The following is a 23965-nucleotide window of genomic DNA, read 5'->3' as shown; positions in this document are numbered from 1 at the left end:
TCATAGAGATTCGCCTTTGATACTCAGATATTTGATATTGGAGCATCTGTCTCCAGTGAATGAATGACCATCTGATCATGTTTTAGGTCAAAATTTATTCAGTAATATAGAAAATTCTATAAAACTCATAAAACCTTCAAGCACCAATGCATATATAAGTCTGAGTACAAGTTTAAGTGCCACATCCTTCAAAAAGCAGCAAGTTTAGAGAGTGAGAGGACAACTGCAGAGGGTACAATAAAGAGAGCGTTAAGAAATGAGGGAACACCCTCCCTCCTCTTACTCGCCCTGCTTCGAAGCCAAACATGTCACTGTACCAGCCGCTCACGTTTTGCTCTAGTTTCTCCGCTGTTCTTATTTTTCTGAGTTTTAAATTTTTTTGAGCTGCTCTCAATGGCGGATGGGTTTATTAATTACCCATTTGCTGACTCCATGCATTCCACCACAAAGTTTTTAACAAAGTCTGCATCCTTTTTTCATCACGCTGAGCAAAGAATAGCAAACATTGCTTGATTAATTTAGCATATTTGAGTGCAGTGGCATGCTGCTATAAAATAGTGAGCATGGATGAGACATGTTTAAGGGAGCCTTTTTTTAAATTAAACACATGACAATGTTCACACGCTCACACTGGGGCGTGTATGGATGAAAGAAAGAGCTGGGAGCACGACAGTGAGTAGGTGCGGGTGTCTGAAATGTGTCTCTGTCTTTCTCCACCGGTGTGAAAAGTAGTTCAGTAATTAAAGCAAACCTCTTTCTGGTCCCCAGTGGAGAAGGGAAAGCAGAAAGGGTGAGGAGGCAGCGAGGGGGAGTGGGAGAGATAAAGGAGAAAGAAGAGATAAAAGCAAGAGACGGTTATTTTTTGATGAAAAGAGGTTTTATTTTAAGCTTGGCATGCCAGATTGCCATGAGGGGAGAATATGGTGGCTGAATTTAAAGATGCTGATCACTGAGACAGGGGTCGGTCCACAAATACACAACACATTCACACTCACACGCACTCACAACACACACGTAGGAACACTGCATCTCACAGCATAAATCTGCCGTGCAATATTAGCCTGAACATAAGAGTTTCCCTCATTTTAAAGTGAGACAACCTCGCACGAGCTTTCAGCTTTCTTCATGTTGAAGAGGCACTTTGTAAATGCATCAGCAGTGACCCACTTCAGAGCTACATTTACTGTCAAAAATAGTGATTCTTTGTCTTTCTTGAACTTGTGCATTCACCAAATGTAACACCACTAATAAGGCTGCTGAGAAAACTTGTGACACACAGCTATGCTTGTCAGCACACTGCAAAGCCTCAACTCTCAGAGAAGTGATGTCTCTTTTCACAGTAAACATTCAGAGTACTTTTATGATGTTTGAGCTGTTTTCTCTTGTAGCAGCTGCTCGTAGCTGAATTTACTCGTCTCTCCTTGTCTGATGAAGGCAGGAGTCTCACTTCTGTGCTGCTTTGTGTTTTTCTTTTAAGTATTGTCCCACTCTGACCTACATACGTTACTGTGACCATTGCAAAACTTTCTCCATGGAAACACAAGGTTTAAGAGGGATAGATGCTCTGATTTGAGAAGCTGGATGTTGTTTTCTCCTTACAGTTGTCTCCACAAGCCCACACAACCTGATCTTACGGGAGGATGTTAAGCCTAGAAATCACCGTCATGAATCAGGCTGAGCTGTTTGGCAGAGCCTCATGTGCTTTATTCACACACACACACACACACACACACTCGAGCACACAGAAGCAGTTTTACCCCAGTGTGTGTGGAGGGGAAAAAGAGAAAAGAAGAGAAGCTTTCTGATGTATAATTTATCTATGTAGTCAGTGGGTGGAGGAGATGGGGGTGAGCAGAGAAAATTCGGGGGAGGAAAGGTGGGTGGGCAAAAGGGAGGAAGCAAGAAGTGGGAGGGGGGGAGAGGGAATCCAGCACTCTCACGTTTTGCATGTTTTTCATCATTGCTCCAGATACTGTAAGCCTTCCAGTGGGAATATGGGTGTGTTTTCATTTCTGTTTTTTGCTTGTTTGGACTTGCTGTTTTTACTTTAAAACACATTGTTAAACTCTAGTTTGTCATTTCAAACCTATTCCTGAAAAAGACACTTTGCTCATGCAGCAAAAGTCCACTCGCCGACATGCCGTTGCACATGAAGCTTCTTCAGGGCGGATGACGCCCTGTAGTATAGCATTTGCACATTTGGCCCTTAAAGGAAGATTAGAGAGAGAAGGAGAAAACAAGGGGATAAAACAGGGATAGAAGAATGAAGGAAACAAAGCAGGCTCTTGAACCCCATTGAGGGAGGAGCAGAAGAGCAGATCTACTTTTAAGGAGACCCACTCTACCCTCCCTCACCTACTCATTCTTCCTTTCCCTCGTCTTCACAAGAGGTTTACACGTTTTTGCCGTCCACATGCTTGGCTCCAGGCTGCGGGTGACGTGAAATGGAAAGGAAGAGAGGCAGTTGATTTCCAATGCACATTCCTTCAGGCAGGGGGGAAGCTGCAGCGAGGGGGCCTGCAGAACTACGTGATACCAGTAAACAAGCTCAGAGTGGATGGGAGAGAATTTATAAGATATGATATGAAAATATGACCTAAATAAAAAAGTGTTCCTCCTCCTTTTTTTTTTTTTTTTTTTGCCCCACTTCAAGTGTTTGTGTGCTCATGCATGGTCCTGTCAGCATGCATGTGAGTTTTGGTGGGTTTTTAAAGTGCGTGTGTCTGAACTTGCATGTGGGTGTACAGTATATCTAAAGGAGACTGTAGCTATGGTCCGTGCAGGTCTGCTAGCCAGAGATAGCGCTCAGTTGTTGTCTATTCTCACTGATCAGCTCTGCCTCACCCACGGTGAAGTGGGTGCACACTCACACAAAGCTCTGCTTGCCCCTCACTAATCCTCCCCCATACTTCAGCTCCCATCATCAATTTGAACTATTTTTTACAAAGCAAAGAAGACCTTTTTGACACGAACAGGTTTTTAAAAAGCATAAAAATCAATACAACAAAACCACAGATTTTTTTTTTCTTCTTGTTCTGTTTTTCATTGTCAAAATTTGAGTCCGTCTCCATCTCTGAGTTCCATCTGTGACAGATCTGATAACTTTTCTTTCAAACTCTACTACCTAGATCTGTTTCATTATTGAACTATTAGTCTGCAATATGATTCTCTGTAGTCTGTATAGACACCTTTTGCTAATTTGTTTGGATGTTATGAGGCAGTCAGACTGTGGGTTTTCTGCCAAAAAAATGTGACCTAAACAGGACAAAAAAAAAAACTTGTTTTCACTCCTGACATCCTACATTCAGAGGGAAGTTCTAAAAAACTAATTATACATTAGCTTGGATTTCTTCATTCTAGTTAGCTCAACAACACCTAAAAGCTCAGTCAGTAACAATGGGCATTAACTTTTCTTTGTAAACCAGGTTTTTTTTTCCTTAGACTACTTGCAAAGTCTCTCCGATGGAGGTTGTTTTACATGGTTTTTGCAACTGAGACATTAAGAAAATATGTTGCCATTTTACGTTTTCTGAAATCACATTTGCATATTAGTTTCTCAGCAATGAAAGGTTGTTTTTTTGTTGCACAAGAATAAGGGAAGAAGACTGTGTTCAGTAACTGCTTCAGTACCCTCTTACTAACCTTTGTGATCTTAGATGAACCCAGATTATCTAACCTAAGGGTCCTGCTGTGAGAAACGGCATAGTGGTGACCATCCACTACCCTGTCCTGATCTCACCTCCAAATATAATCAGTTATCTAATTTACAGTGTCTGCAAGCAAACCTGAGCTCATGGAGGAGAGAATGGAGATAACACAGGATGAGTCATGATATTGCTGTCCACTGAGGACAGACAGTCAAAGCAGTGAATATAAGAAATTAAGGATGCACACCTGGAGAAAGAAAGACTACTGAGTAGATGAAATGTCATTCTCTGTGGACTAAAGTCTTTTCTCTGGCTAATGTAAAGGTCAGTCAGGGACTTAGACTGACATATAAAAACTTCATATTTCGAAGGTTCATACAAGTTCTTTTGTTTCTCCTAATAAATATAGAACTGTGCTAAAGTTTTGAGCTGCCCCTCGTTTTGGTATGTTTTTTTTTTTGTAATCTCTTAAAGTGGACTTGGGCAGTATTTTTTCAGGCTTTCTGAAGGTCTTCCAAGTTTTTCTGAGGCCATTGGTCACTTTTCTTCTCATTTTCAGTGTAATCTTTATACCTGACCATTTTCAGGGAAATCTGTCCTTTCATTTTTTTGTAGGGATGGATTACTAGAAGCCAATCACAAGCATATCATTTGCTTCTACTTTCATGCTGAAAGGCTTGTATAAGAAAAACAAACCCCTAAAGATAAGTGTTTTCAGCTCACACAGCATGCTACCTTTACACTAACCTGTTCCTCTGACCTCGTTATAGAGAGAAATAAATGATAAAATTATTTCTACAAGTTTTATTTTAATGTTAAAGTCTCAAAGGGATGAGCTGGGAATTATGATGTGAAACTAAAACCCAAATCTCACGTTTCCTCTTTGTTGCAGTGCATTCAAGACAGGTCAGGTCACTTAGACACAAGCTTCCGCCACCACACTGAATAATTCAGAACATGCCATGATGCTCTGTGTGTGTTTGTGTGTGTGTTTGTGCTTGAGGTATCATTTCAGTACAATGTGTAAAGACGAGCATTAACAGAGTGGTTTCCCTGGTCCTCTAACCCTATGCCCTAATTTAGATCATCTTACAAAAACCAGTTTGAGAGCGGCTGGATTGAATACATGATCTGTGTTTTTACGGATGCTGTAGCAATGTTTGTGTTTTAGTTTGATATACCATGAACCTTCATCCCTGTTAGTAACTCTGTGTCTTATTTGTGTGTCACCGTAGATAAGACTTTTCATCTGTGATTTGCATACGGTGTAGAGATATGACTCACCTAATGAGGCACATCCTCTTCTGACTTGCTCTGTGAAGAGAAAACACATAGTGTGATGAGGAAAACTTGAATAATTATATGCCAACGTACTACTTTAAATAATTTGTCTTTAATAAACTGTCTAACATGACACAATGTTTTTTAACTTCCACCTGCTTCCCTATTAAACTATCAGTCCTGCCATGGTTATAGCTGATTTGTTTACCTCAGCTGAGTGTCATCTTTAGTTTCAGTGACCTCAGTCCTTCATTCACCTATGACATAAGCCTCTGGAGTTACACAGCAGTGGTACACAGTGCACACATGCATGTCACTGTCATGAATAATGGCTGAGGAGGTGAAGTCAGGTTTGCACACCTAAGCTCCTAATGTGTTTTCCTCAAACCTCTGGAGCGTGCCATGTGAACTGCATTTTATCTTTAATAAGAATTATCTGACAAGGGAATTTTGACAGGAACTTCCATATTTTGTGTTTGCTTAAGGGAAAACTTGGAATTCTTTCTCCTCCGTATGAGTCTAGAGCTAGAATTGACTAAATTTTTGGAAAACAGTCAACTACTGATCAATAAAACAGAAACCAGCCAATGTGAAATGGCTTCAGTGTCCTCAAAGGACACAAGAGTTGGATTTAACTCGGAAAAGGAAAAATGTAACACAGCATTAAAACTGCAATTTTGATATTTAGCAAGTCTGTGACTGGGGGTCACACCTTTAACCTTGCATTGAGGGAGGAGTCCCACCAACAGAGTTGAACCTTTAAAATACCTACTGTTCTGTGTTAGTATTTTCACTGGAGACAGCATTATATGAAATAGGGCAAAATAAATAAATAAATTAGGCAAAATTAGCCATTAAATGTTCCCAAAAGTAGTGGGACTATGATTTATGATGTTCATAAAAAATCTGCAACTAATGGAGCAGATATGTATAACTGAAATACAGTTAGTCTTCTAGTAAAGAAAATGATGAAGAAACATTAAAAATGTATTTTTTTTAAAAAAAAAGGAAATAAAGAAAACTCTAAATTTAAATATTTTACTAGTTTTTTGCTATCCTGCTTCGTACGTCTCAGAGAGGATCTAAATTATTCACAAATAACTAATAAAATGAATGGGATGTAAAAGTGATTGGTTAAAAATATAATGAAACTTTAACAAAGAACAACAACAGAGAAGGAACTTGAAAAGCAGCATGCAATACCTGCAGAGTCGAAGTAATGCAACGATGTCAAATAATTCAACGCCAAATTTAATATGTCTTTCGAAAAAGCACCATCCAGAAGTTCACAAACAGGGAAGCTAACACTGCTCACATTACCTTTTATTTCGTACAGAATTTGATCATCTTCAACTTTAAAAAAGAAAAACAATAATGGATATTGACAATTACAGATATATATTGATATCTATAATTATCGCCATAACAACATTATTAATATCAGATACCGGTCAAAATGTTCATATCAGTGTATCTCTAATAGAAACTTTTAGAAAATTCTGTGACCTTTTGAGAAACATTGCACTTCTTTGGTGTCACTCATGGTTATCGAAATGGTGTTGATCAAAGCTATAACTTTTCCATCAACTACAGATTAGCTGGTATTTTTCTAGGCTATTCTAATAAACAACACAGCTTAACCAAAAGTACAGTGTGCCTTTCAACAACTCCAGAGCCATCATGTTCATTTAGCTGCTTATTACAGTACAATCTGAAACATACACAGTGTATTTCAGTGAGTGATCAAAACCAATCAGCACAATGCCGTTGCCCATTGTCAGTGTAGAGTTTCTAACTCTCAGAACAAGTCTTGAATAAATACTTAAAATTTACTTCAGCTCTCATTTGAACAAAATCAACCAAAGACATTCTGAATCAATCTTTGTTCTTGATCCAGAGTTTCATAATTATGACAAGAATTCTGCTTGTTTGTTAACTGGCCAATGTTTCTTTATAATGCAATCATCACAACTGGGTATTGGTAACCTTTCTTTTGCTCTATAAGTATTTTTTAATTGTGATAAAATAAGCAGATATTTTTTTCAATCCAGAGATGATCATACGAGAGCCCCATATTTGGATCTTTTAACTTTCCGTTCTGTTGGTTATTTTATTCTATATCCAAGACCCTTCTCCACCTTTCCTCGCACTTTTCTTCCATGTCGCAGCAGAGGGTGAATAATTCATTGTAGGGCTGCTTGCTGGTTGATAAGAATCATATGAGAAGAACAGGATGCACATGCTCATTTCAGAGTAACTCTTTCCTCCAAAGACCATGACAGCAAAGGAGGAGAGCTTCTGTACTCCACCACAGCTGATATACAAACCACAACCGTTCCTCACTTCATAACTTTCACTGTTTTCATGACTGTCACACTTAAGGCTAGACGTAAAACCACACTCAGACTATACAGTAACCTCTCGTTACACATACTCCTGTGCATCACATCAGGGCTTATGATTGAACATAATAATAATAATAATAATATTAAATTTGATTTATATTGCACTGTACTGCTGGGGCAGACTGATGGAAACGTGGAAGCCATTGCGTGTCAACGGCCTCCAACCAGCACCGAAACTTTCATACGCATTCATACACCAGCGATGCTGACACTGGAGGCGAGGAGGGTGAAGTGTCCTGACACAACTTAATTAATTAGTAGATGTTAGGAAACAACTTAATTAATTAGTAGATGTTAAAGATGTACAATGATGTTTACCGTTGTGTGGCATCCTCTCTTCTTTTAACAACTTGGTGTTAATGTCTGGGAAGATAGGAGACCAGTTCCTGGAGTTTCAGGACAGGAATGTTATCCCATTCTTGTATTAGACAGGGTTCTAACTGGTCAATTGCCAGATTTTTTGCTTCATGAAGCTTCCATTGTTTTATAGTGGTTAAAGCTCTGGACTGCAGGCAGGCCAGTTTAGTCTCCTGTGAAGCCATGCTGTTGTGATGGATGCTGTATGTAGTTTAGCTTTGTCTTGCTTCCCATGTTTGTAAATTTCCCATGCCATAAACACTATTGTAACCCCAAACTGACGGTTCGCAATAACAAGCTGGATGTTCCCCCTCTTTAGTCTACAGGATACGGCATCCATGTTTCCAAAAGCAATTTAAAATTTTAATCCATCTGGCCACAGAAGAGTTTTTTTCTTTGCCTTAGACTATTTTAAATGAGTCTTTGTCTTGAGAAGATGCCAGTGTTTCTGTATTGTGTTCAAATGTGGCTTCAGTTTTAACACAGTAGAGCTTTAACTTGCGTTTGTGGATTGTACGTGATTTCTGGAAGTGTTCCTGAGCCCATGCAGTGATTTCCAATAGAGAATCATGCATTTAATCATTTCAATCATGTTTTTGATGCAGCACAACTTGGTGGCACAAATAATGTGCAGCCAGTTTTGATCTGATTCTTTGAATCTTTTGGGGGTGTTATACATTATAGACGGTTTTTGGAATTTTACATTGAGGAATTTTTTTTTTTTTTTTTTTCCACAGTTTTTAGGTGTAGTTGTTTACACAGGAGAGGTTCTGCTTCTCTGAAACGCTTGTTTTCTACCCACTTATTTTATTGTGCTTCTGTCAAATACCCTTATTAGTCGTCAAATGCTCCTCTAGTTGTTTTTTAAATTTGTGCCAGTTACTTTTCCAGTCTTTTGTTTTCCCTGTTCCAACTGTTTTGATATGTGTTGATTCCATCAAATTTAAAATGAGCAGATATTTTCCACAAAAATGGTCAAATATCTTAGTTTCAGCATCTGATATGTGTTCTATTTGGAATAAAATTTGGGTTTATGACATTTGCAAATGACTGCGTTTGGTTTGTATTTACATTTCACACAGGGTTCCAACTTTCTTTTGGAATTGGGGTTGTACATGTATGTAAGAAAGCCTCCAGATAACATCCTGATCTGTGTCTGTGGACATCAGCTGGAGTTTATGTTTGAAGAGTTTCTAAGATACAAAAACTTTGTTGCACACCACTCAGTGTTCCGCATATTCTGCCCCCTTACTCCCACACACACTTCTGTCTCTTAAGAAACCCGCTGCCAGTGTATGACTAAATCTGTGTTTCTGTCAGGTTTCATATTCCGTGTGAGTATACTTTTCTCTTGTTTTCTTGAGCTCTGCCATCCTCGCAAGAGGCTGCCGTGTTTCTCACATGGAGGATAAACACACCAGTGAGGAAACCCAAGCAACAGTTATGAAGTTTGTCCCATGGGTTTTAATGCATAAACCTGTTTGAGGACACATGTTGAGGTCATTTATTTGATACGTGCAGAAGTAGCAATTTGTAGGTTTATATCAAGTAGCAAACAGGTATATTATTTGAACTTGAACATCATTTAAAATTGTTTCTCCAAGTCTACTGAAGGAAGACGATGATTAATGACTCATAATAAATTGTATTTTCAAAGCACTGACCACTTCTATTGATAATAAGTTACCTTTGACATTTTTTAATATGCAAAAGAGTTTTGTCACAAAAAGGGTTTCATGGACGATTTCAACTCTTATAAACAGATTAAAACAAATATGAAAAATACTAGGAAAGACAAATTTACAGCAGTGTATTAAAGAAACCTGTTTGAAGCCAGTAGCAGTATAAATCCAGCTTCATGTTCACAGAAATTCAACTCACCTGCATGAGATTTTGTTTTCATCCTGTTTCAAAATGTCTGCAGCTTAGGCGTATTCTCCTCCTTTTCTTCCCTTAAACTGCTTCCAGTTCTGTAATATTCTCTCCCTGTTTTCTACAAACACACACTTTCTCTAGTAATTCAATGTTCTGTCTGTGCAGGAAGTAAAATCTCTCTTTTCCTGATTTTCTTTTTTTTCTCTCTCTCTCTTAGATTAGTCGCTGCTTGAAACCCGGAGGCCGGTTTGTCTCCATCACCTTTGCCCAGCCCTTCTTCCGGAAGCGCCTCTACGCTCGAGCCCAGTACAACTGGTCAATCAAACATCAGAGTTATGGAGAAGGCTTTGAATATTTTGTCTATGTAATGACCAAAGGAGAGGAGCTCAGCCCAGAAGATGCAGCTCTGGAACAAAAGCTACTTGAAGACAGCAAATCTCCATCTGCCCGTATGACCACAGCACAAAATGAAGACAAGGAGGATTTCCTGTCTAATATCGATTTATAAGATAACTGGAATATCTTCACTATGTAATCTCAGGAACACATTCTCTGTAAGGTTGCCTTCATAAGCCCACCATAATGTGTGATGGTGAGTTGAGGAAATCAAACCTCTCAGCCTTGTGATATTCAGCAGAAAATTCTTGTCCCAACTTTTAACTGGTACAGATTTTTGTGGATATTTTTTTAAAACTGCTTTTAGATTTTATACAGCAATAGGCATATAAACTGAAACCCTTTTGTAATCTTATGATTTTATCTTATAGCAGTACTAAATATATATCAGGAAATATTTTCTAGACATTCCTGGGAAAGTTTAAAGATTTTTCTTTTACTAAATAAATGATTCAGACCTGTTTCAGATGCTTTGCAGGAAAGAAGAAACTGGAGCGCAAACCAGAACAAGGACAGAGTATCTGAGTATTTACAGTTTTTACAGTACAAAAGACAAAAGATTACAGTAAAAACCTATTTGGAAAAGTTTGTTTTAAATTTAATTGGGTAATTCATACATCTTAACAAATCATATATTTCCCCATCATGAGATTCAGGATGGAAGATTTAATCTGGAGAACATTTGATAGGATCTGCTGGTTTCCTTAGCAATATTTATGAATTGGTATAATATGAACACAATTGTAAGGAGTTCTACTAATTTGATTTATAATTAATTTGATTTAGAATAGAATAGAAATACTTTAATCCCTTCAGAGAGCCTTTTTAATTTAATAGGTTTTTTAAAGTGATGTGGATTGAATTTGGTAATAAATTTACTTACGTATATCTTAAAGTTGCACTACTGAAATTTGGCAGGTTTTTACACTGTGGCGTCCCCTAAGGAAGATTAATTTGTCATCCATCTTGCATCCTGTCTCTTCCCTGAGCTCTCTCCAGCCAGTAAAAGTCAGTCTTATGTAAACTTTTGTCTTATCCTATGCTCTATCTCTTTCTCTCTTTTCCTCACTTCCTCCAATAATGTCCACTTGTGTTTCTTTGCTCAAAAGCCATGCTTCATGTTCTAAACAGCCAGTGTGTTGATATCCAGTTGCTGGTGAGTGAGGAAGTTCTGTAAAGTGAAATGCAGATGAAGCCGTGAACTGTGGTTTCTCAGCCTCAGGATGCTGCAGGGCAATTATGGCTCCAGGAATGTAGATAATAAATGCCAGAGTACCATCAAAACCAGTCAGAAGCATAGTTTTAAGGTTGGAGAGTTTTGGAGTTTTACTTTAAAAGTGCCTTGAGATGACCTTTGTTGTGACTTGGTGCTTCATAAATAAACAGAGAAAAAGGAATTTATATGTAAAGTCCCAGAATTCTGAATTTTCCAAAGAAATGCACACATAAAAGTGAATCTTCTGTTCAAAATGTTTGTGTCATAGTGGTTTGTCAACATTTTCATTGGATGGTAAAGGAACCATGTTGTACTGACATGGAAAAGTGTCCCTGTTAGACAGCAAATATAAATATAATCTGCATTGAGTACCTATTGCAGTGTCCAAATCTGAGTTTTCAGCATGTAAGTTGCAGCTTCAAGTTTTTTTTTCTGTCCTGTGATGAACAGTACTACAACAGTACTGGTAAAGAAAGTGGTGGAATATAACTTAAAATAAGCAGCCAACCAACAGCTTATACCAACAGCTGACTGCTGCTAAAGTGGATTATGTTAACCGTGACTCATCATGGTTCCTCTCCTGTCTGTGTTGCACTCTACTGGCAGTGTTAACTTCATAATGGAAATCTCTATCATTCATAAACCAGTCTTACATCCCAGTCTAATGTTCTGCCTCAATCATTCTGCGCTTTAGTTTAAGGTTTAAGCAATACACACATAACCACCTGCATGTTCAATGTTCTGTTGGGATCGTCTGCATCTGTCTTATGTCTGCTTTAGAGTCCAGATAGAAGATGCTAATAGAGATTTGCTGGGCTTGACCCAGCTGTCAACCAGCATGCATGCATATACAAATGTACATGAAGTATTAGCCTGTGCAATTTGTTGAAGAAACATGATAGAGTCTCAGATCCTGTGCTTTCTGCTGCTTAAATATAGACCAGAGAGGAGGGGAGAGAGAGCTATGCTGTGCAGACAGGCAGGAAGACTTCTGACTGGAGGGGTACCACATTAATAAAGTAGAAATCATTTATTTTTAATTCTCCACTGAGATCTAATTACCGCCTATTTTTAAGACTTGGGGAAAAGAAGTTGTGTGATTTTTCAGATGGCTCTTCTGTCTTACCACATTTTTTTTAGCTGGAGTAACATGATACTTTGGCCAACTTTAACTTTGGTGTTAACAAAACAATAACGTGAGGTCTAGGTTACAGCCAGTCTGGAGCATTTGATTGTGTCACACAAGCGCAAATAGAATTGATGCCATTAACATGTTGGACGCCAATGAGATTCTATCAGTCTATCCGAAAAGGTTCTAAATTATTCACCCAGTGGTTACTTTAAAGATATTATCATAAATTAATGAAGCTACACCTGCAGTATATGTTTCATCAACTGATGATACATGTGGAAATAAAGGACTGAAGGTATGCAGAGCTGCTAAGTTAAAGGAATGTATAAATGAAAATGAAGACAAGATCAGACTGTTAACTCTAGCTCAGCCCTGTTGGGTTTCGCTTAGCTTGTTTGATTTCTTTTTTGTTCAAGTATTTCTATTATAATGTAGACCAAACTATGTGTTAACAAACATGAGGCACAGGCTTATTTGTGTAGCATGTTTCATGTAAAAGACAACTTAAAGTGGTTTAAAAAAACATTAAAAGGAAGGTGCAAGAGAAACATTATAAAGTTTATTAAACAAAACTCAAGAATTAAATTAAACTAAAAGTAACAATTACATTAAATAGAAGCAGAATCAGAAGTAACTTTAGCTGAGTTTGCTTTGTAATCATCACCATTTAGATAACTTTCAATACACGACACCTCTGTGATAGGACGCATCACTGGTGGGGACAAAGCAGCCTACAGGAGGGAGGTGGCCTCTGGTGACGTGATGTGAGGACAACACCTCACCCTCAACATGGACAAGACCAAGGAGATGATAGTGGACATGAGGAAGGAGAGTAACCCTCATCAGCCACTGCCTTTTGAAAGTGAAGAGGGTGAGCAGCTTTAAATATCTGGGTCCACATTAGGAAGTTTGGCATGTCCCTAAAGATCCTTAGAAACTTCTACAGCTGCATCGTTGAGTCTATCCTGACCAGCTGCATCTCTGTGTGGTACGGCAGCTCTACTGTCATGGACCAAACGCAAACGCTTGCAGAGAGTGGTGAAGACTGCATCCAAGATCACAAGGACTCTGCTGCCCTCTCTGCAGAGCATCTATCAGCACTGGAGAGCTGCCTCCATCATCAAAGACCCCACCCACCCCCAACATGGACTGTTCACTCTCCTGCCCTCAGGCAGGAGATACAGGTGTCTGAAATACAGGACAACCAGACTCAGAAACGCTTTCTTTCCCTCGAACATCAGACTCCTTAACAGCTGATAGGAATCTGTAACAACGGCCTGTACCCTGCACACAGACCTTTTATACTGTCAACCACAGTAACTGTAACATTGTTTACTGTTTTATGTCTCATTATTTAAACAGATATTGCACATGCATCTTACCATCTACCTCACAACAGTTTTTTGCACAGGCAATTATTCATTGTTGAATGTGGCATGACAGTTTATGTAGCACACTGAGCATTTATGTACATAGATTATTTACTTTTTATCTTATCTTCTATCTAGTTTTTACACTTTTAATTTATTTTTATTTTTATTTTATAATCTTTTATGTCATTCAATGTGGTCGACAAAGTAAGACTTTCATTGTTCAGGGAAACTTGTTTCCTTACTGTGCAAATGACAATAAACTCTTTGAATCTTTGAATCTTGAATCTTGAATATCCCTTTGGCATGATGGGTGAACGTTGTCTCTGCAAAAGTCAACTCGGATAAAGTGAAGCAGAACAAAATTAGAGAGATTTTAATACAGGCTTTACAGGCAAGGTCTCCAAAATGGCCATTGGGTTACAGTATGGCACTATCTATTCTCAAAGTCCCCCAAGTGGGGGAGTCTGGGTTTTTAAAGGTTAAACTCATTTTGTAACCTCTAAGTGAATGATGTGTTTCTCATAGTATGGTTTGGATTGGAAATCTTTTTCTGACATGCTAACAAATAGACAAAATATTTACTGCTAGTTGCTTTTTTGTATCTCACAAAGGGCAACTGAATATAACCTCACCACAAGGTTCAATTATGTTGTTCTTCAGGAAGCGTAACTTACACCATGAGCAGAAAAATGTCATCGGCTGAAGAGTTTACAGAACGGTATGGAGCCTTGAGGTAGGAGCATAAATTCAAATACTGTTTCCAAAAGTATCACTGAGCTTTTGAGAAGAAATGAATAATTGAACTGTCCCTGTAAATGAGTTTCATGCTAAATGTAACGTTAGCACAGTTTACCACACATGCACATAAGTAAACAGACATTTATCCAGGTACTGTCTGGTATCCATGGTGACAAATTGGTGCAAAATTCCTGACTAACTTAGCAGGAGGGATCAGGAACAGCCTGGCACCTATTTGACATGGGAGGGTGTGTGACATGGGGGTGCTTATGTAAGTCTTAAATGACCATGGGTTTGATATTGACTGGAAAGGCTGCAGCCACTCTGCTGCACTGGGATATAAAAATATTTGATGGATACATCACTCTGTGGGTGGATGGAGGCTGATTGTATCCCTACACATGGAGAGTTCATTTTTCTACTCTCTTCCTCCCCTTAAGCATGATACTGCTTTATTTCGCATCTCTATGTAGTTTGATCTTACCTCTGTTGGTGTTTTGCCAGCATTCGAATATATTAAAACTCAGAAGTCTTTTCAATTTAATTTTCAGCTGCCTCAGCGGGTTTAAGTGGGACTGGCAGAGACCCCGACAGTGAGATTTAACTTGACTGGACTTAAGTTATATAACCGCAAAGCAGAGGCCACACGCAGGAGAGGTTTTCCATCGTTTAAACATAAATCCTGTCTTCTGGACTGTTTTTTATTTATTCGCCTGATTTTGTATTATCCAGGTCTCTCTGGGTGTGAAAAGCAGAGCCAGATTTTTTTTTTTCCTCTCCTGCTGCTAATTGTCCTCCATGCTCTGTCGCCCAAGGGCAACAACAACACTAATCTATGGCACGCTCATTGCTTCTCTATCTCTCTTTTACTTCCTCTATCACCCCTCGTATACCACCACCACCCTGTCCTCTGGAAGCACCATTTGTTGTGTGGGTGTTACGTGATGGAACATAAAAGTCAAAAGGTCGACTGCGTGCTTTCACTAAACAACTCTGGGTTTCTTTTGCTGAGTTTGTGCTTAAACAGAATCACAACTCAGCTCTGCTTCCCGCTTCCAGCCGCATTCAGGGTCTGAGGTTCTTATTTAAATTTTCACTTTTAATTATTTGTGCTTCATAGTTTTGGTTGTTTGTTCTAATAACTGGAATCACCAATGAGAGGGAGTAGCAAAGTGTAGTCATACAGTCACCTCAGTTTAAAAGACGGACTGCTTTGATTGGTTACCTTATTTGTATGAATAAATGGCTGCGCACAAGACAGCTACTATTTCTATTAATGAAAGTAGCTTCAAGAGGCCATCACCTCCATGTCATCTTCATCTGTCTCTGTCCACCTTCCTGTTAAGCAGCTTTCAAATAAAGACTGCTAGTGCCCAAAATAAATAATAATCCGAGCTTCTGTGGTCCATTGTGGTTGCCAGTTCACTGCATGTGCATGTTATTCTGGAGCTTTCAGCTGAAGGGAACCTTCCAGATTGTCCTATCCACATTACTCTGGCTTTACCAAGAGTACAAGCTTCATGAGGTCCTTAAGTTCTCCAAGTTTAGCCTGATGATCTAGCCTGATGATGATGAGCCTGATGTGCACATCACCTTTAAAACTGTGTTCGGCCAAATAACAGAATATATATAGAAAGAATTAACTAATTTCTTTGATTATTAAATTGAACCACATTAAATGTTCATTACTCCTCTTCAGTTACCTGAACTGTGTATGTGGTTTGAGTTACTTGGAGCTTTTGTACCAATAGTGTTTGAGTTAGGACACACACACACACACTTCTCAAAAGTGCTCAGATGGTGAAAGTTAGAATATATGATTTTCCTTTTACTTATAGCCTGTTCATCAAGTTGCTTCAGACCAATATAGAGAGGATAGAGTGCATTGTTATTGTTGCATTAGTTAGATGCAGTGTGGGCAAAGAGAAACAGCCGTGTATATACCCATATCTCTTGAGGCAGCATAATGGCATAATACTTTATATTGAATAGCAGACTTATGTAACAAGAGGAGGAATATTAATGGATGTCCACTCTGGATGGAGTGAAAGTAGTGTTTGTGTATTTGAGTGATGACAGAAGAGGTCACAGTGGCATCTGCAATGATCTGTCTGCTGCAGGATTTGCTGTGTTCTGCAGTCTGACACCTGCATGTTTGTGGTGCTTGGCTCAATCTTTCTCTGATTGCACTGCAAACTTTTCATTGGGGAGGCATCCACAGCATTTTTTGTGTTAACCCGAGCATTCGCGTACCATCTGCTCCAGTTGACTGTCTGGTGACCTCTGCCCTCATAGCTCGACCAAAGCTCATCAGTTATAGAGGGAGAAGTTCATCTTTTATTACAGTTTAAAGTAGTACTTATTTTATTTATTATCCTCAATAGATTCTGTCAAATAACACCAAAACAGACAGAAATACCATGAGATTAACCAGTTAAAGAAAAACCTTCATTAATGGAGTGGACAATCGGAAAAATATGTAGCTACTTGAGATTAAAAGGTCACAGAAAGGTTTGAGTTTGTGAAAGATATTTTGCTGCATATGGTAATCACTCATATATACTCATATAATAATCACATGTATATTCAGTTTTCTTTATTCATGTATTATTGTTAATCCATTCACTATTACGTTTTCATATTGTGTGTGTTCTCATTTACAGAATACTGAAGTTATAGTTTTCATTGTGTATGCGTGTGTGAGGTCAGACTGACCACTTTCTTCCCAGAGCTCTGATATGGCAGAGTTGAGACTGGGTTTCGCACCTGCTAGATAGCAATAGTTGTTTGGGATATCAGCTTGTTGTGGTATGTGGGCTTTGTCTGAAAACTGGAAGAAAGTGGCATCACTAAGTCTTCTTTTCCTCATTTATTATTTTGTTGTTTGACCTTCAGCTGGGGACCAGCTGAATAAAACTGTTTTTCTCTGATGAATCCTCAGAGTCTCTCCCGACTTCAAGCAATGGGGAAAACAATTCTCATTACTTGCAAGTAATTCTTTATTCAATACTTCTCCTGTAAATAAACCTTATATACTTTTACTCATTCCAGACTCTTGGTCATTTTTCTACAACAAGTTTTAAGATGAAATTGATTATTCTGTGCTGACTTCAAGTTGGGACATTTGAGTGGAGCAGTGATTCCCAACCTGGGATCCCTGGAACCTCAAGGGGGTCCCCCAAAGAGCACATGGGTTCCAGAGTCTTTGGCTTTTCAGAGCCAGTGTGATTTAAATTAAGGCCATGTCCACATAAAGACAAGTTGAGATGTATTTGCTTAAGTTTTTTTTATCATTTGGGTGTTTCATTCACATGGAGCCAGTGTTTTGGAGCCTAAAATCAGTAACTTTGCATCATTTGATTAGTTAGACATGTCTGAGAAATGCTACAGTGCACATGATTTGTCCTTATTTTAAAAGGAAAAAAGTAAGGCTATAAATTGGTAATTACCTTAACTTTGGCTCAGCCAAAGGAAAGGCATCAGCCAAAATACATTTATGAGAAGCAGCTAAGCAGCTTAGCTTTTTAGTAGTTGCATAAAAGAGGTTTTCGGGGACAACAGGTTGGGAGCCACTGGCATAGAGGATAGTAGAGCTGACTTACCAAACATAACAAAACATTAAGACATAGCATAACGTTTTGGAAAATTGCTGTCTTGGTTTTGTTTAAGGTGAGAAAGAGTTATTTTTAAACTTGTATTTATTAAGCTCAAGTAAAGGAATAAAGCTTGGCTTATGCTTCAGGGTCAAATTAATGAAGAACCTGCAAGGGAGATAACATGAATGACATATGCTTGCATGAGCATTCATGGTTATGCAACATGTTTGTGATTTTTTTGTGATCAAACCCTTAGTCAATTTTAATAAAACCACTGTCACACTGAAAAGAGGAATACAAAATAAAATTGTAGACATGTAGGAGCATTGAACTGAGTGAACACATGGAATGACTGAGCTTTTAAGATGAGAAAAATGCTCCAAGTAGAGTACTGATTGTCTTTGCATTGTAAGCAAACATGATGTTTTTTTTTTTTTTTTTCAAGATTCAGCTGACAGACAGATGTCCTAACCCTGCCCCTTTAGAATTAGGTGTTATAATTTAGAAAAGTCCCAGATGTAGCATTAGAAGCCCAAACTATGATACTCCCGCCACCATGAGTTACCATTTAAATCAACAATTAGCTAGTTAGGGAATGATGCATTACTGTATTAATCTTACTATACCAAAGGAACTGTATAACATTGCTGTGCATAGTAAAACTAACATGAATTGTTGTACACATCTCATACACATAGACACATGACATATGACAGGGTGAGTAGCATGAAGTTGAGGTGATACAGTCCAATATTTGCTTAAATATGTCAGTCTGGTTCCAGCCTTCCAGGGCTTTGTTCATGGCATCAAACAGGAACACACGCACAACATCCACATGGTAATCAATAGCCGTGTTTGTTCATTTGTACAGTGCTGATGTTATCAGGATGGTCAATAATATAGCTGATGGGAATGTGGGTGGTTACACTTGTGACGCTTTGTTGATGATTGCTATTAGAGCAAAGTCCACCTCAGAGTGATATAAGGATCAGTGTTAGTGTGTTGTTGTCACAACATGCGGCTTTTTGTTGCTGTGTAATGATGCTGTAGATGTTTTTGAACCAATAAATGGTCATTCATTCAGCATTGTTTCTAGAAACGTTCTAGCTTGATTAAGAGCGATTCATTTTCACTGAGCTGTTATCAATGCTGCTCAGGTTTGCGTATTACAGGTGGAAGAGAGGTGATACCAGCTGACCCAGTTTCCTGCCTGACATCACTGGCCAACATTGTAGTACAGCATTCTTCAGCCTTTTAAAGTATTCCTTCACCTATATTCATAAAACTCTTCACTTTATAAAACACTCCCTCTCATCTGAGGTTGTCTCTCCCTCAGGCCTGGGGTACTTCTCACCAGAGGGAAGGAGTGTGCATTGGCTCAGCTAATGTGAATAAGAATCAACATGATAAAGCTGTAAAGCTAAGAGTCGTAGATGAATGGCTCATCCTCTGCTGTATCAGGTGGTTGTGACATGTAGGCAAATTTGATGGGTAAAAATAAGGTAAGTCCTGCATCATTCCATCTATCTGAGGGATACACTGAACAAGCTCAGTTGATCCGGCTTTGTCAATGACTGGGGCTAAAAAAAAATGTCCACATTTTATATTGTGTTGTTGCGCTGGAGATGGGAATCTACTAAGGTGAGTGGGAACATGCCTGTGTGTGAGCTATTGCATGAAGTCACTGTAGAGCCAGGTTTTCATAGATCATCACGTGGTGAATCATGGCTTCCCCGGGGCTCTGTGATTTATTGGATTCACTGGTGTAGGCCAGCATGGAGCTGTTCAACAAATCAACGGATGGACCGCTGTTTCTTCCCCATTCGTTCATTAAGAATCAGTATTTACTGTCACTGAGGCAATGACTAACCATTCCGAAGTCTGCAGAGATCCCAAGCCTGCAACAATGTGTGGTCCTTGTTCTTTGTAATGTTAAATTCACTTGATTGTTAATGTGGGGGAGGGGATGCACTTTTGATTTTATTTTTGTATTCTTTAGTTTCATCTTCAGAAGGTGGCCTGGTCTCTGTGGTGCTAGCTCATTGTTCGTCATTCTGTTCGCTGAATGTCTTGGAACAAAAGCCACATCAAGGAATCACATTAACATTTTCTGTCACCATTTATTAATTCACCAAATACAGTGAAAATGGCATCATAATATACAATAACTCATTCTTAGAATGTCATGACATTTTTGTTGCTTTTTTTGCTTCATAAAACAATATTTCATTATTGAAAATATTAAGGTTTCATGCACAACAAACCATATCCAGTTTCTTTAAAATAATGGTACAAAATAAACTAAATAAAAATAAACAAAAACAGTAATGTCCAAAATCAGTCAAATAACACCATGTTATTTGAGGATACTCGTAAACAGTGCAATATATTCTAAAACTGCCATTTTCTAACAAATTCATCAACGAAGCTCAAGTCACAGTATACGATTTCTTAATAATAGTTTAACATTGATGTGTGCAAAAACCCCAGACACATTCAGTAAGTCTTTAAAAAATGTCTGACCTTTGATATAGACTGAGACCAGTCCACTAAAATCTTAGATGCGCCTGTGTGAGGCCCAGTCTCATTCACTATATCCTCTCTGAAGTACAAATATTTCTGTTGATGAATTGTAAGACGATAGACTAGCATATAATTTAAATAACAAATATTTAGATATAAAAATACAAATATGACTTTTGTTAAAAAGAAGCGTGCCAGGGTAAGAGTGGCGGCACCTGCATTGGCACCCGGGGTGACAGTTCATGCAAATAGATGGAGAAAAACTTTGAATTCATAGAGGATAAAACACAAATAATTGCAAAACGAAAAGAAACAAATCATAGAAATCACTTTTCCCATCAATTTCATGACTATTATTTAAAACATTTACTAGAATCTCCACATTTCCGCTGGCCTCTGTAGATATCTGAGTGTTTCTGAAAATGCAAAACAAAAGGCAAAAGAAAGAGGAAAGAAAGATATGTGCAGGTATAAATCAGCTACATGAAGGTGCCAGCTTGCACCATTAACCACTGATGGGTAATGCAAGAAGAAGAATGTAGCTCGTTTCTCAGTTTCATCTGCAGTCTAGGTGCTGTTTAAGTGCTGAAAGAAATGGGGTTGTACTACTGAAAAGTATTAACATTGCACCATCCTCGGATATATTTTTTATACAAACAGTGAGACTCCTCTATTTAGCAGACTGTAGAGTTTGGTTGGTCTGTTTTTCAAAAAGCATTATAGCAGCAACAGGAATGCATTGGACCAGTGCTGAAAGGACAGCTCCCTTAAATGCACCGTCGCTGACTGAATCAACAAAGCAAAGCCTAAAGGCGGGAGGGGGGGCGTCTGAGAGCTTAGCCTATCTACTGTACAACTTATTGAAATAGGGCTGAGATTAAGCTTCGCCCTTTAGTTGCAGTGTTTTTGTTGCTTACAGCGCTTTTTTTTTCTTTTTTTTTTGGAAAGGAACAAAAAGAGATGGTCGTGAAGTAATGGCAAGTTCATCCATCATTTAAGTCAGCAGAGGTTGAGATACAGAGTGGTGTCAGCCATCTCAACATCTTGCTGCGCAGCAGTAGTAAAAGTCGGGACTCGTTTGGAGAATTGCCAGCAATCCCACGATAAATCTTGGTCTTTTCCAGAGTCCATCATTCTCTCCTCACCTCTTTCCTCCTTACATCTTTACCCTTTAAGCCATATCCATTGCCTCTATCATTTCTACTATCATCCCCATCCTGCATCGAGCTGCCGTTTTCTCCTGCAACATCCTCGAACATGCACAGCCGACAAGTGCTTCAAATCGGTGATCGAAAATTAAAAAGTCTGCAAGGCATCGTTGGCGCTTAAACGCCAGGTGAAGACTTGTCTGTCATCCCTTTCAGGACCTCGTCTATTCGGTCGTCCTCGATGACCACTGTGGACAGGAAAGGAAATACCATGTTTACTCAGATCATGCAGCTCAGATTTATCATGTTTTAATGATATCCCAATGAGAATCAATACATTTATTTTAATTAATGATCAGTGTTTTGTTTTGTTTTGTTTTAATTTATTTACAGTCGATAAGAAATGAGAATGTGGCGCACTAAATGACCAAAGTGAAAACGGACAGATGTGCGGTTGTAGGTGACTAAATAAATATATAAAAGCTTTAGAGCAAATCCCCCAACGCGGATGTGCGCACCTGGAGAAAACAACTTATTCCCGGTAATGGCCACGAGCGGGACTTTCATCCTGACGGTTTAACCCTGCTGTTTCAGCAGTGTCTGTGGGGTGTGTCCTTGCACAAAGGTAATTTCATGCGTAAATGCAGTCAGAATGTCATCGACTACTTCTGACCTTTGTAACAGAGAAGTATATTCACACTTTGAACCTTTTAGAAAGAGGATGTATGGAATATTCTAGACCATTTTTATTCAAGGATAAATGAACTTCCAGTTCTGTCCATTCTAAAATACGATGCAGCTTTGCACTGTTATATGCATACGCTTATGCATCTCAAAATTATTTTCGTGTATCAGTTAACAGTGACAAGGCTGGAAAATGTGAATCCAATCCTTTACCTCGCTTGGCTCGGCCGATCTGCCCGAGCTTTGGGGGTCTTTTTGCCTGCGACGCAGCGAAAAAGGCGCTTGTGTCCTGCAGTCCGCAGCTAAAGGACATCTGGTTGACCTCGCTGTCCGCCCCGTAGCCGTTCATTTTGCCCTCGTTATATGGCAGAACTTCGGACATTGTGGCACGTAGGAACAGAGAAGAATCACCAGCGTGAAAAGCTAGTCTTCCTCAGGAGTTGTAGATCCTTCTTTTTTCTTTTTCTTTTTTGCAAGTTGGTGCGTCTCCTGCAGGGGTCCTCAAGAGGGGCCAGTGTTGAGGTCTCTCTGTGGTCTTTGGATGTTGTTGCAGCTGCAGACAGTGTGTGTGTGTATGTATGTTTGTGTGTATGTGTATAGTAGAGAGACAGAAGAAGAGAGAGCTGCGTTCGCTTGTGTTGCTGGCTGATGTCTGGCGAGGGAAGTGGGAGATCCCGGGATCATAAAGGAAACCCAGGCAGAGCGGTGAAGTCATCCATCCGGGTTTGAAGCGCGAGAATGTGTGCGCGTGTTTGTGTTTGAGTTTTAGTGAGTGTTTGGGGACTTCCGAGTGGTAGAGGGGCAAGAGTGACACCAACAGGAAATAAACGGAACAGCTCGTTACTGATGCAGTATTCAGGCTTAGAAAATCTTGGTATTTTCTCCAGGATGTCCTTTCAGCTACACAATTAAGGGCGATCAAAGCATACACCCTGCTCCAGCACATAATGGCCTCATTGTAACCTGTACACATATTTTATTTTACAATCTACTGTAGGTCTCCATTTAACAGCTCATTTAATTATGTTTAGGTTTAGTTTGTGGATAAGCAAAATTACACTTTACCGTTGTCAACAAGGAAATGGACCTGGCTGAAAATGGGCAAATGATTAATTTCAACAAGGGTCAGTAGAGTTTATACATTCACATTAAAATGAAAATGACATCATTCTTTTCCGGAGCATTAAAAAAAACAACAACTCAGACTTAAGCACATATGGTGTCTCATTAAAAACTAGAATAATGAAGTTGCAGAAAGGCTATTATTGGACCAAACCTATTTCAAAATCTCTGGCAAGCTGACCTGTCTATAAACATGACATAACCTTTCCACTGAAGTAGTGCTCCTCTCTTTGAGCCACAAGTCTGCATAACTGAGCAGTTAAGTGACCAGCTGACAGCCTTGAGATTAGTGATGCTGTAAGAGCTCCTCGGTTCCCAGTGGGATAAGACATGGTTATAGAGTGGGAGTTAGATAGGCTCCTGATGGCTGGTCATACACACACACAATCCTCTGTAAAACACATGACTGAGTCCTGACTGCACTTTTGTTGACCACCAGATATTAATAAAGCACCTTTGCAAGTAGATTCAA

At 39.0% G+C, this 23965-nt stretch overlaps 2 protein-coding genes across 2 annotated transcripts in view; one reads left to right on the top strand and one right to left on the bottom strand.

The window, feature by feature from the left end:
- Positions 1–11431, top strand: part of ece2a (endothelin converting enzyme 2a) — a 103606-nt gene extending 92175 nt beyond the window's left edge. Inside the window, exon 4 of the mRNA XM_041991448.1 lies at positions 9783–11431. Within this exon, the coding sequence (XP_041847382.1) occupies positions 9783–10073 (291 nt within the window). The 3' untranslated portion in view covers positions 10074–11431. The remainder of the gene's footprint in view (positions 1–9782) is intronic.
- Positions 11432–20116: 8685 nt separating this feature from the next.
- Positions 20117–23084, bottom strand: camk2n1a (calcium/calmodulin-dependent protein kinase II inhibitor 1a). Its single transcript, XM_041992136.1, has 2 exons — positions 22585–23084; positions 20117–21935 (listed from the first exon to the last, which is right to left on the bottom strand). The coding sequence occupies exons 1-2, from the start codon at positions 22751–22753 to the stop codon at positions 21865–21867; spliced, it is 240 nt and encodes a 79-aa protein (XP_041848070.1). The 5' UTR covers positions 22754–23084; the 3' UTR covers positions 20117–21864.
- Positions 23085–23965: the final 881 nt, after the last annotated feature.

This window comes from Melanotaenia boesemani, chromosome 8 (genome assembly GCF_017639745.1).
Source record: "Melanotaenia boesemani isolate fMelBoe1 chromosome 8, fMelBoe1.pri, whole genome shotgun sequence".
Lineage (NCBI taxonomy): Eukaryota > Metazoa > Chordata > Actinopteri > Atheriniformes > Melanotaeniidae > Melanotaenia > Melanotaenia boesemani.
This window is presented reverse-complemented; position numbering and strand designations above follow the sequence as displayed.

What these genes read in the sequence shown, in the direction of transcription:
- camk2n1a (XM_041992136.1), bottom strand. Translation starts at nt 22,753, where the DNA reads ATGTCCGAAGTTCTGCCATATAACGAGGGCAAAATGAACGGCTACGGG. An exon ending in GATCGGCCGAGCCAAGCGAG is followed by an intron (nt 21,936 to 22,584) that starts GTAAAGGATTGG and finishes TCCTGTCCACAG; the next exon opens with TGGTCATCGAGGACGACCGA.